This window comes from Leopardus geoffroyi, chromosome A2 (assembly GCF_018350155.1).
Source record: "Leopardus geoffroyi isolate Oge1 chromosome A2, O.geoffroyi_Oge1_pat1.0, whole genome shotgun sequence".
NCBI lineage: Eukaryota > Metazoa > Chordata > Mammalia > Carnivora > Felidae > Leopardus > Leopardus geoffroyi.
This window is the reverse complement of record NC_059331.1, coordinates 24,864,245-24,877,679: the sequence shown is the minus strand read 5'-3', so window position 1 is coordinate 24,877,679 and position 13,435 is coordinate 24,864,245. Positions and strand designations below refer to the sequence as shown.

Genomic DNA, 13,435 nt, shown 5'->3' with positions numbered 1-13,435 from the left:
TGTTTTAAAGGAGAGCGACCACCTGCTGTATATTTTTTAATGTGGCTGCAAACTTTTGTATTTTTCTTTAATATATACTCAATACAGGAAAACCGAAAACACCAAAGAAGAAAAGTCTAAAAGCCAGCAGTCCCCCTCCCTTCAAGCTCCCCAGAACCAAATCCGGTTAACACTAGGCTGTGAAGTCACATTAAAGGGTCTCAGGTATTGTCTGCTGGCTGGAGGCGTGTCACTGGTTCTAACGCTTTAAGATAAAAAGGGATGCGGGGAGTAATATATTGTAAAGATGCAGATCCGGTGGTCAAGGCAGATCACTGGGCCCAGAGGCTTTCAGGCTGTCGTCGTCGTAAGACCACTGTCTTATCTCCTCTCTCCAGGTCTATCTATGCACGCAAATACTTCACAAAGCCGGGTTCATCCTGCATCCACTGCTTGAATCCTGTTTTGGCTGAGGGAACTCGTGCCGGGGGAAGGGCCGTTATCTCGCTAAGACAGGCGACGCCTGAGCTCACGGGACCTATCAGGCACGCCTTCCTCGCCTGCGGCGCTGGCTAGGCGCGGTCCGAGAACTCGCAGCTCGCCTTAAGCCCTGTCCACCCCGCAGCGGTCCGCGGCGTCGAGGTATTCGCAGGGCGTTGCTGTCGCCCCTTTTGGCGGGCTCGGGCGCCCCGAGGCTCCGCCCCCCAGCGCTGTCTATCCGCACCCGCGGAGGCGGGCACCGCGCCCCCATTGGCGGAGAGGCCCGCGACGGCCCCGCCCCCTCCCGGCCCCGACGCCAGCACGTTGAGTGGCGGGGGCCGGCAGAAGAACTGCCCGAGCGAGGAGCGGCTCCTAGGGCGGGCGGGCGGCACGGTTCGGGCGCCGGCGTTGGGGCCCCGGAGAGGCTGTTGGGTCGGGACCGGGGTCCGCGGCCACGGGGGGAAGGGGGTGGGTGGGCTGAGAGCAGCTCGGCAGCGAGGCCGGCCCGTCGCCCCTTCCCCCCACCCCCGCCGACCTTGCCGGCAGAAGCTTCCCGGAGCTCTTCACGCCGGCGCGATGGCGACTGCTGGGGAGACGGAGGCCTCTCCGCCGACGGACGCGAGCTGGGAAGGTGGCGGCGGCGGGGACGACGAGATGAAGCAGGCGCTTCCGGAGCTTGAGTCCTCCCCACAAAATGGCGGCGGCGGCCTCAGCATCGCGGAACCCGGCGGCGGCGCCGGGCCTGAGGAGACAGCAGCGGCCTCGGCCGCCCCGAGCGTCAGCCACGAGCAGACTCAGGACTCGTCTGAGGCGGGCGCGGCCGCTGTGCCCAAAGGCCCCGAAGAGCCCGAAAGACCCGTTAGGAGGAGTTTTCAGATCCCCAGGAAGAGCAGAGAAAAGAAAGGTGGTGCTTCCCCTCTCCCCCAACCCCTCTTTCTCTCTCCCCTCCATCTTTTCATTAGAACCTCTCTGTCTCCTCTTCCCACACCCATCCGAGACACGTAAACACGCATGCAGCGCCAGCCGCCTCTCCCCTCACTGCCACGGCCACCCAGCTGCTGCGCCTGGTGCGAGAGGAAAGCGGTGGAACCACGCTCCCCTGCTCCCCCTCTCCCCGTGGAAGTTGGAAGTAGCTCAGGTTTGAAGCTTGTCCGTAAGGCTGCAGCTCCCAGAGAGGAAAGATGGTGCTCGGCGCCCCTCCCTCCCAACCCCTGAAGGCACAGAAGCTGGTGTGTCCTCCTCAGGATGCTTCTGACAAGTCTCACTCTGGAAATAGCCCGTGGCCGTGGATTCTGGGGCTTTCTCCAAGGCCATTGCATTCAGAGGACCACAAGTGCTTCTCCCTATGGAAATTCTTCAGCTAGAAGTGTCTACTTGAAATTTGCTCGATGTCAGCGTCTCCCCTTGTTTAGAAATCTCCATTAGATGTGATCCATGCACACTGCTGTCTTCCATCACACTTCATTTCCATGTAGATTTTTCCCCCCTTGTTCAAGCGTTAGATTAAAATAGGTCTCTCTTTAAATCCAAACTTTGGTATGTTTTCTCTTGTATTTGAGAAGAATGGGAAGGTAGGTTCTTGGTGCAGTAATTTCCCTATGGAAAAAATAGAAGTTAGCTTATGCCCAAGAGTCACCAACTTGATCTTGCAGATGAGAGAACTTAAGTTGGTTTTTTGTTTTTTTTAAGGCCAGTCACTTGTTTTTTGGTTTTTTTAAGGCCAGTCTACTTTTTGGAACCAATATGGGAATAGTTCCATGAACTACTTTTACGTTTTTAAAACAATGCTATATTGGGACACATTTCTAATGGAGATCAAAAGTAGTATTATGGTTTTCTATTACACTGTTTTTGACTCTCCAGTGATTTGGACTTGGTCAACTTAAAGTCTCTTTTTGTTTTACCTCATGGTTCAGGTTTTCATGATTTACTTTGGGAAATAATAGGAATTTTTTATTTGCAGAATGCTTTTTTATTTGTAATTAACGTCTTAGTAGACTTGGAATCTTGATTGAAGCATGTGCTTCTTTTTTCCATGTGCTTAACCACCTCCCATTTGCACAACTGAAATTGTTAGAGCCTTGTATCAGGAAAATACAAATAAAATCAAACTTAATTTCTTTTTGGATGAGAAAACCAAGGAAATCCTTGGTGTCAGAAACCATGTTGACAAAGATGAAGTTACCTTTTGCCCACTAGCATGAGGAATGTTTCTAGAAATATCTTTTAGGTGAATTAATGTAATGTATTTTAGAGTTCAAGGGGATATTTGTAAAGGTCAAGGCTGTCCATTATTTTGGTTTATTTAGTCAAGATGTATGGTACAGCCTATATGAGGAAAGTTAGGTGTTCTTCCCAAATTAATCAATTGCAAGAGAATAGGTTGGAAGTACATTCACGTGGCCTCTGGTTTATGAGGTAGGAGATTGAACTTTTCTCTTGTTCTAGCTTGATAAAATTTTGAAGTCCATTTTTCTCTTTTTCCTCTATTTCTTTCTTTTCTTTCCTTTTTTTTCTTTTCTTTCCTTTTTTCTTTCATTTTTAAGTGCCCAAAAATATGGTTTATGTTACACCATAAACAATGGATGTACCATCTTTTAAAACTTTTGATAGGACCAGAATATTGGTGTAGAAAGCCTCATAGTTTGGTTTGAAATGAGGGAAGTCACCAGGAAATGTTAAAAGGCACTGTTTACATGTATTTTTTTTAATTAGGTAAATCCAGAGGTTGCTGTAAAATAGAACTTTATTTGAACACACTAAAAGTGGAAATAATTGAGGAATTAGGAAATATAAAATCTAGCTGTTTTCTCCCCCGAGTCTGATGCTCCATGGGGAAAATTTGTTTTCCATTTTCATGTAGAGGCAAAAGGTTGTCAACCTTGGGGAAGTTATAGCTAAGGAAAATAAAACACACTGGACTTTCTTCATATTTAGTGAAAATAATTGATGCACTAAGCAGCAGCTGTTCAAATAATTCAATAACGACTTAACTAGAGCTTTTAAAACTTAAATAAGCAGGTATTTTACCACCATGGACTTTATCCTATCCAAACTGAAAGAAGTTAGTGCTTGGTGATAGAATTTAATAGAAAAATTCAACTTTTCATTATTTTAAAAAGAAAGTTTTATTAGAAATGGTATAGCAGGTACTGTTAATTTCGCACTTCATCCCCACATCTTTGCCTCTTGGAAGGCTTGAAAGGTATCACTTTATGTATAGGATGTGGCTAGATACTAGTTGTGGTCACAGGAGTCTTTTATCATGACTATTAAATCATTTTCAGGAGATCCCTCTGAACCTTCCAGTATCAAAGATTCTGTTGCATTCATATTTTAATATGGCAGACCTTTGCTTGTGACTGTGCGTTTCCAGTGAAACTTAACATGACTTGATTATGGTACCTCAGATATATGTGAGTATAGCTTGCTGACTCAAAGTTCGTTTCCTTGTCTTGACAGTAGCATAACATGCAGAATACTGCCATTCTAATTAATGGTAGTGGCAAACACTTTATAGTGCTTAGTAAGTTGTGGGCATTGTTTAAGGCAGTTTACATGTGTGGACCAAATTCTATGTAGTAGGTACTAGTCCCATTTTACAGATGAGGAAACCGAAGTATTGAAAAGTTAAATAACTTGCCCAAGGTCACACAAATTCCAACTTGAACTTGGAATTTGAATCTAGGTGTACAGTACTTATCATTACACAAACTGTAGCAAGACTTCTTTTTTTGTAATATAAGTGCTCTTGTTAGCTTTTGATTTGACCTATTAAATTTTTTAACCAATGTTAAACTTAGATATATTTAGTATGTCTTCATCTCTGGGGTATTTTGAGATTCAGAAATTATGTTCATTATGAAATTAACACATTTAATCTGTGGTGACAGATTAAATGACCTAACTTGACTGGAAGGGTAAAATTTTACTCTTTGATGTATGTTGTGTTGTTTATTGGCTGGGCTCTTCTATAGTGTAAAGAGGCACTGTTCTTATGTTTAACCAAAGTGTACAATTGGATTTTGTCGGTAGATGTTTCTCTATTGCCTTCTTTTACTCTAAAATCTAATACTATAAGTCATTAAAAGTAAATTAAAATTGGCAATTTGATATAATTTTTCCCTCCAAAGTTCTTGGGACATGAAGTAGTGATGATTCATTTTCTGGAAAGTGTTTATTGGTCAATGTTTTTTTTCTGTAGGACACAAGACTAACTTCTCATGCACCTGCGTCCATACTGGTCTAGGCTAGCACAATTAATGGCTAATTCTCCTCCCCAGCACCCATCTTTTCCCACAGAATTTGCAGTTGTCTTTTTTAAGACTTGGAGCAAAGTTTCCTTTAAGGAAATTTGCATCGTGTTTCAGTAGTTGTATATGAATGACTTAGAATGAATGGTTCTAAGTACCACAGATTTCCCTATTTACAGGTAAGCAGGGAAGTATAGGCAGAATCCAGTTATCCACATAAAACATTTGATAGGTGTGTATCAATTTTAAGTAATGTAAGTAAAATTTTCTTTGACCTATTCCCTGGGCCAGAAAAAGTCAATAGTTTTTAGTTTTAGTCATATTTGTACTTGTTTCTCTGGTTCTCTGCCAGCATATTCGTTCTTAATTCTGTATTGTGTTCAATCTTGATTTAGAGATGAAACGTCCATTCCTAAAGCATTATGTCTTTAGCAATTTTATTAGACTGGAGAAAAGTGATTTTTAAAATATCTTTCAAATAAATTATTGGAAGGAACAAATGGCTAGACATCAGAGAGGTGGATTCAGAGAATTGAACACACATGATCTGCAGCCTACTCTTGGCTATTTCCTTTTCTTCCATGAATTAGTTACTTTAAATTGGAATGTTTATTTCACATTGGCTATTTATATGTTTTGATAATAGTGGTCTATCTTTTAAAAGTTTAGCTTATTTTTACATATATGTATAGATGGGTTTTTTGTTTTACATACATACATAAATCGTAATACAAACATAAAGATTGGCATTTACACTAAGTAAATTGGTAAAAGTAATTGAAAATTGTTCCTTTGACAAAGGAACAAAGCTGTTGCATGACTTAAATTTTATGTCTATTCCAACTGCTTAAATAGAACATTAAATTCAATATATATTTGTATGCTACCAGTAGTAAAAAATATTTAATGATAGTATGGATAGTATGGAATCAGGAGACCTGAATTCTAGTTCTAATTTTGTGATCCATTTTCCTTGTCTGAATTATAAATCTCCTAACGTCTTTTTAAATCTGTTCTTCAGTCCCATAAAACATCTATTATCAATTTTGTCCGTAAGGAAACCTTGTAAATTATATACATCAACTCATTTCTGACATGTATGTTATGGAAATCCTATAAATAAGCAAAATCGTGTTTCTCGGTGTGTGGAGGAACTATGGTTACTTCTGTTAACCTTTAGAACCCAAAAAAGGGCACGTTGTCTTTTGGCTCTGTTAAAATGAGAAAAACAAGAGATTTGATAGAAGAGACACATAAGAGGGTAGAAAGAGCAAAATCCTGGACATCAAGTTCTTTTTCTTTAATACCTAATTGTCTGTGTCTAAGTGTTCTATATGATTTCTTGGTCTAAAATGAAGAAACAATTTTATTCTCCCAGTTCTGTAATGATCAGTTTCAGCTCTTACACACACACACACACACACACACACCCCTTCTACTTAGAGTTCAGGATACAAGATTTGGAGTTAGGCAGCCTGAATTTGAATCCTACCTGCCCTGTTATTCACAACTATGTAACGTTGGGTCATATTGGCTGTTAGCTCTCAGGTTCATTTGTGAAATGAGTATAATTGAACTAAGTAGGATGGTTTTAATGATTAAATGAGATCATTCATGTAAAGCTCTTAGTATAGTTATCTAAATAGTAATAATGACCCACTAATGGTTAGACTCAGTAATTGTCAGAATCCAGAAAACAATATATTGGATACTGACTTTTCATAAGTGAAATAATTATCATATAAAATGTTCTGTTCCCCATTTGGATAATCACAGGGTTGTTTATTAATTGCCTCAAATAATGGCCTATAATTAAGATTATGATGTATACATGTTTTCTTTAAGAGAAGTGATAGGATATGTTGACCAAGGGATGTGGAGTGTTAAGAGGATTATTAAGGACAAAATAGGCCACTAGGGAATGTACATTCAGAACAAAAACTTGTTAAATTTCTAATTATGATTACCAGCACTTTGACTTGAAATCCTTAAAAAGAGTTAACAGCATAATTTTATTTTTGTAGAAATGAAAACTGGGAGGAAAAAGAGAAATTACAACTTTGGCCTAACTAGTAAAGCCAATGGGATCATTTGATATATAAAATAACTAGGACACAGGCATCTTTTTCTATATTTTCATTCACAAGAATGTTTTCCCCCCACTGGCAGTCTACTTGAGGACACTTGACATGACTATAGGACATTGCTTTGGAATGAAACAAATGTTAAGTACTTTTCTGATAATTGGAATGTTAATTTCTCTATAAACTTATATGATGAAATTTTCCCCATATGATTAGATTGATAGTCAAAATAGTGTTGGGACAGCTTAACTAAGGAAAATGCTTTATGTAGACTTGTAAGATTTCATAGAAGTTTAAAGCCACATGAAACTTTTGCAGAAGGAGCATTTTAGATGTCTGAAGTCACTTAGAAACAACAAAAAAAGGAATCGTGCATAAAACCCAATTTTTGAAATCATGCTTAACCCATTTTGGATGTGAAAGCCTATAAAGACTATTCCAAATACATGCTGTTCTCCTTGCCAAGTTTTTCCCAATTTAGTTGGGGACAGTCACAAAGATGTTTTTTCCTATTCTGTAAAACTGATTTGACTTAAGAGGATTTATTTCAGAGCTTATATTTTGTTTTACATATTACTGAATTATTGAATCTGTGGGACTTAATTTAAGATGACACAGCAATGATACTTTGGTAGGTGTAGAATATGTTTGTATTCAGTATAAACTTTTTTTTAAGTTTATTTTGAAAGAGAATGCAAGTGGAGGAGGGGCAAAGAGGAGGATAGAGAATCTGAAGCAGGTTTGGTGCTGCCAGCAGAGAGCCTGATGTGGGGCTTGAACTCATGAATAATGAGATCATGACCTGAGCCAAAGTCAGCTGTTTAACCAACTAAGCCACCCAGGCACCCCTCAGTATAAAAATCATTGAGATTTTTCTCACTTTCTTTACGAACTTACTTATTCAACTTACTTGGGTCCAGTGCTCACAGTTCTAGCTACTGGCATTTGATAAAGGTAGAGTAATAAAGCACATATGGTTCTGGCTCTCGTGGAGGTTACAACAGTAGAGGTTACAACAGTAGATTATTGAATGTATTCATCTGCTACAAATTTGATTATAGGATACTTTGTGTTTAATTGTTCTATTTGAGGTTTTGTTTTTTTTTTTTTTTCTGATTAACCCTAGTCAGTGTCTTCATTGCATTATAACTATGTTGGCTTTATTTCTTTATTTTAGTGTGCGATCCCAAAGTAGTGGGCACCGTATATACACATTTTGTCATCGATATAGACATTTATACACACGTTACAGTTTTACAGACACTTTTGTAATAATATACATGGTTTGGTGAATGGATGGATGGATATGTCATTTGACATGTCCTTTAAAGCCTAATAGTATGTTTAGAAAATACGGTGAAAATATCTTATTTGCTGTCTAGTACTGTTAAGAGTACATACAATTTTTAGTAGTAGCCTAAAAGTATTTTGACCGTGAAATTCATTGACTCTTTAGAAATAGTACCTCAAAAGAAATTAAGGTAACACAGCATAACAAAGTTCTATGAATGAATACTTCTATATACAGTGAAATATAAGTAGTTCCTTTTTTGGCTTGGGGAAATTTTATGTACATAGATTCTTGAAATTTATTATTAAGTTAAACTATTCCATGCATGAAATGGAAATTTGAAATTATTAGACCAGTAATCCACTGGTCTAAGAACAAGTGGATATTTAAGTATTTTAAAAATTAAATGGGTTGTGGAATAGTTGTAAGTGTGGGGAGTAAAAACTTTTATTGTCTTACTTGAACAACAGATGTTGTGCTTAGAGCTTTTTCTGTGTATTGTATTATGTGTGGCATGTAGAATTTAGTGGTTATTAGGATAGCTGGAATGAATTCTTACAGGTAGGAGAACTGAGCTTATTTTTGGTTAAGTGAATTGATTTACCCAGGGACTTCCACAAAGCTAGTAAATGCTAGATCTGATATTTGTGTCCATGCTTCACTCCAGAGCTCTACATCTTTCCATTTCATTAAGCTTTCATAATGTCCCACTACTTTGTATTGGTAATACAAGAAGCCAATGGATGCAGTGTATTTTATTCTAACGTTAGTACTAAAAACCAGGTAGGGTAGTTTTATTATATAGATACATAAGTATCTTAAATGTTTTTATTTATTCATTTATGCTGTAAGCATTTAGTTTGCTCAAGTAAATGGTCCTAGACCTATTTCAGTGTAACATAAAGGAGTGGAGACAAGTTGAGTTTATGCACAGATTCTTTCTTATGAGAGTCTTTATGCAATTAAAGTTGCCTGATGTGGGGCGCCTGGGTGGCGCAGTCGGTTAAGCGTCCGACTTCAGCCAGGTCACGATCTCGCGGTCCGTGAGTTCGAGCCCCGCGTCGGGCTCTGGGCTGATGGCTCAGAGCCTGGAGCCTGTTTCTGATTCTGTGTCTCCCTCTCTCTCCGCCCCTCCCCCATTCATGCTCTGTCTCTCTCTGTCCCAAAAATAAATAAACGTTGAAAAAAATAAATAAATAAAATAAATAAAAAAAAATAATAAAGTTGCCTGATGTAACATTCTTAAGGTTTGCAAAATTGTAACCTGCTCGTGCATGTGTAACAGCCAGATACTTATTGCTGAAGGAACTGAACAATGTAGGCAATTGATTTTTATTTTCTCTCCGTTAATATGTGTTTCTTTTGAGTATCACAAAATTAGCCTTGATGCCTTATTTCAACATTTAAAAGTTATAGTAAGCCCACAAAAGTTTAAGAAATTACGCTTAAGAAGGAGTAATCTTAAAATTAATGTTTGTTTTGTTTTGTTTTAGCACTTTTTCAACCATTAACTCCAGGCTCTCGAGAATTTGAAGACGTTCTAAATATTCTCCATTCATCTTACCTTGAACCAACCTCAGTAACAAATTTTAACTACAAACGTGCTTGCTTGATACATAATGAACTTTTGGAAAAGGAGGTAAATTTTAAATAGTACTTATTGTAAGATTCTTCATAACCAGTTAATAGCCTGGAAGTTGTTTTATGTTCCTTTTTAAAAATGCTAGTTTTGGGAGAACCTGGGTGGCTCATTCAGTTTAAGTGTCTGACTTCAGTTCATGATCTCACGGTTCGTGAGTTTGAGCTATGCAGGCACCCAATAAATAAAACTTAAAAAAAAAAAGTAAACAAAGGGGAATAGTTAAGTATGTAAGATAGTAAATTTAAGTTTCATGTAGATTATAAACGTTTTTAGGAAAAGCCAGAATGAAGAATTCTGCAGTAATACAAATGAGATGTTTAGAAATATTTTGTGTTTGTTGCTTTCTAATGCACATGAACTACTATTAATTTTGTACTTTTGTAAAGTGGTCAACCCAGTGCTACCAGAATTGAACTTCGAAGGAATCTCTGAAGTTACTGGCTACTTGAGAAAATTAAAAGCTTGATAGTTTGATGTGATTTTATGGTGTGATAGGGGTTATTTACTAACTTTATATGAAAATTTTGTCTAATAATTCTTTAATTACTGAACATCAGTAATGGCCTGAATACTGCATATAAATCTCCTAGATGTATGTTCCATATTTTGAATGTATATCCATTTGCTTGTATCTAAAAGTGAAAGCAGTTTGGGTGACTTGCAGTTGAGTTATACTTAGAGGATGTCACTTTTATCCAGGAAGTATATATGGAGTACATCTTATGTACTTGGCATTGAGAATGTAGTTATAAAGAAAACATTTTTCCTTGTCCTAATTGAGTTTATAGTCCAGAAGTTGGCCATTCCGCAGAGATTTATTAAACCACCTACTTTATGCAGTGTACCATGTTATGTAAAATGAGAGATCCAAAGGTAACTATTAACTTAAAAATCTGTGGGAGAGTTGGAATATGACAAAATTTTAGTAGACATTTAGTTAAAATTCATAGATATTAGATGTTTATTTGATTATTACAAGGTATAAAGAGCTAGTTATAATGGGGTAAAAATTAATTGAAGCATGGAAATTATAGGGAGAGAAAAGATCATTTCTGCTTTGGTTACATTTGGGATTTCTTAGAAATAAAATTCCTGGGGCGCCTGGGTGGCGCAGTCGGTTAAGCGTCCGACTTCAGCCAGGTCACGATCTCGCGGCCCGGGAGTTTGAGCCCCGCGTCAGGCTCTGGGCTGATGGCTCGGAGCCTGGAGCCTGTTTCCGATTCTGTGTCTCCCTCTCTCTCTGCCCCTCCCCCATTCATGCTCTGTCTCTCTCTGTCCCAAAAATAAATAAACGTTGAAAAAAAAAAAAATTAAAAAAAAAAAAAAAAGAAATAAAATTCCTGAAGCTATTAGCTTGAAAGACATAATCACATGCTAAGGAGTTATTACAGATTTTATTTTATTTAGTTCACCGAAAAGCGAAGAGAACTGAAGTTTGATGGTCGTTTGGATAAAGAACTTTCGGAATCCTATGCATTTCTTATGGTTGATCGATATCAGGTGTGTGAACTCCTTTTATAAAAAACAATTTGAGGATGTTTCCACTGTAAGTTACTAATTTTGCAGTGTGAACAATACACTTGGTAATTATAAACTAATGTTTTACATTTTACTATAAATGATATGTGTAAATGGATATATATATGGAAGAAATGATTTAGTAGGGCAAGATATTTCATTGTTATGTAATTTATTTTTCAAATGTGCTTATTTTTTCTCTGACCAAACCTATTTTCTTTGCCTAGGATGTGCTTGATAATAATTTTCTCTTTATTAAAGTAGATTATCTTCTGTATTGTTGATTATATGTACTAGGAGCTATTTTGTCTCCTTTAATTAAAGTTGTGTAGGTGGAGTTACTTTTTCTTTAAATGTTTTGCCAGTTCTAATTCTCTTTAAAAGGGAATGTTTGTATATAGGAGTGGCATGAATTCTGAGTATCTGTCACACCTAGAATAAACAAAAATGGATATCTGCTATGGTTACATTGGAAGCATAAGCCAGTTTCACATTGATATTTAGTCATAAATTGTCATGTGTATAAAATTTCTATAATGTAGAACTTACAGGGTTTAGGAGCTTGTATTTTATTTAAAACAAGTTTATAAATTATCTTTTCATGTTTTAAATGTATTATGATCGCAAGATGAAGTGTTTTGTTTATTTAGGTGCAAAGCATATGTGAAAAAGGATTACAGGTGGGCCAGTCCAAAATAACCATTCTTGGCAGTCCTTCCATGGGTAATCTTTTTTTTTTTTTTTTTTTTCATTTATCTATTATTAAGTTGCCACTTAAACATGTTTAATTTTGTTGCAGTCCTTATAATTAAATTCATGTTTACTTTGTCACGTTCTCAGAAAAAGGAGGACAGTTTGAGGTTGTGCAGCGTAAAACAAGTTTTACCCTTTGTTTCTGATTTGCATACTTCAAATTGATCCAAGATTATTATTTTTTTAACTCAGTCCTGGTGATTTTGAGAAATTTGGATAGTTTCACAGGTTTTTTTGTTGTTTTGTGGTTAGGTTTTGTTTTTTGTTTGTTTTGCTTTGGATTAATATCCACTGTGTTTATTGTCATTACATTTTTTTTTAAGTTGTCATACTTTTTCTCTCATCATTAGATTAAATGTTTGAATTTTCTTTTTAGTATTTGTGCCCTTATTCAAATTCTTTAATTTTTCCCTCTTTACTAGGTATCTATCTTTCTAAGTATGCTGATTTATTACAAGCTAACCCTTTGGAAGCTGGGGCAGTGGGCGATGTTGTTATTTTTAAAATAATGAAGGTAATTTTAACTTTTACATTTCATATATCAAAGACAGCATTTGGTTTGGATTTTAGTTGGCTCTGTCTTTAGGAGTTTGATTAAATTAAAATTGATGCTTGCTTTATTTAGTAGATAAACATACTTTGAAGAGTGGTTTGCCATCTTTAATCTGTTTGACTTCCTTTCCAAAGAAAAGAATGAAGAGGGTAATACAACTGGTAATGTCATTTAGGCTAATGAACAGTGTTGTGAATAAAATTTTTATTTCCTTGGGGCGCCTGGGTGGCTCAGTCGGTTGAGCGTCCTACTTCAGGTCATGATCCACGGTTTGTGGTTTCGAGCCCCGCATCAGGCTCTGTGCTGACAGCTCAGAGCCTGGAGCCTGCTTTGGATTCTGTGTCTCCCTCTCTCTCTGCCCCTTCCCTGCTCGTGGTCTGTCTGTCTCTCTCTCTCTCTCTCTCTCTCTCTCTCTCTCTCTCTCAAAAATAAACATTAAAAAAATTTTTTTTTATTTCCTTGTTATTAAATTCAAACAGCACTTTTTTTCATGGTTAACTCCTTTTTACTGCTTCAATATTGGTAAAAAGTGTTGAGTGTTACCAGGTATTAAAGGAAAGAACTGTTGTCATAGGTGATCTGTATTCAGAGAGGTATTTTGTAATGTCATATAGTCAATAATTAGGTTAGGTGGACTTAAAAGGTTTTCTTTATTTTAGGGTAAAATAAAAAGTTTGGAATCTATATTAAATAAAAGTGCTTTGGACCCAACGCCGAAACATGAATGTCACGTGTCAAAGAATGCCAATAGAGTTACATCACTTTTGGCTTACAGAGCCTATGAGCTTACCCAGGTAAGTGCCTGGATTCATTTCAGTGTTAATGACTTCATATCTGTTTTGTCATCAAATCCTTTAAAATGTCTCCTTTTCTGTACCTTCT

At 37.4% G+C, this 13,435-nt stretch overlaps 1 protein-coding gene across 10 annotated transcripts in view; it reads left to right on the top strand.

Moving 5' to 3' along the window:
• Positions 1–752: 752 nt before the first annotated feature.
• Positions 753–13,435, top strand: part of TASOR (transcription activation suppressor) — a 52,751-nt gene continuing 40,068 nt past the window's right edge. For 6 of the 10 annotated variants that reach the window (XM_045493248.1, XM_045493246.1, XM_045493247.1 and 3 more), the window contains exons 1-6: positions 780–1,363; positions 9,581–9,726; positions 11,137–11,229; positions 11,898–11,970; positions 12,423–12,514; positions 13,213–13,347. In XM_045493248.1, coding sequence (XP_045349204.1) covers positions 1,036–1,363; positions 9,581–9,726; positions 11,137–11,229; positions 11,898–11,970; positions 12,423–12,514; positions 13,213–13,347 — 867 coding nt within the window. In that variant the 5' untranslated portion in view covers positions 780–1,035. Of the gene's footprint in view, positions 1,364–9,580; positions 9,727–11,136; positions 11,230–11,897; positions 11,971–12,422; positions 12,515–13,212; positions 13,348–13,435 lie in introns of all 10 variants that reach the window. The other 4 variants (XM_045493245.1, XM_045493249.1, XM_045493251.1 and 1 more) reach the window with 2 other exon arrangements.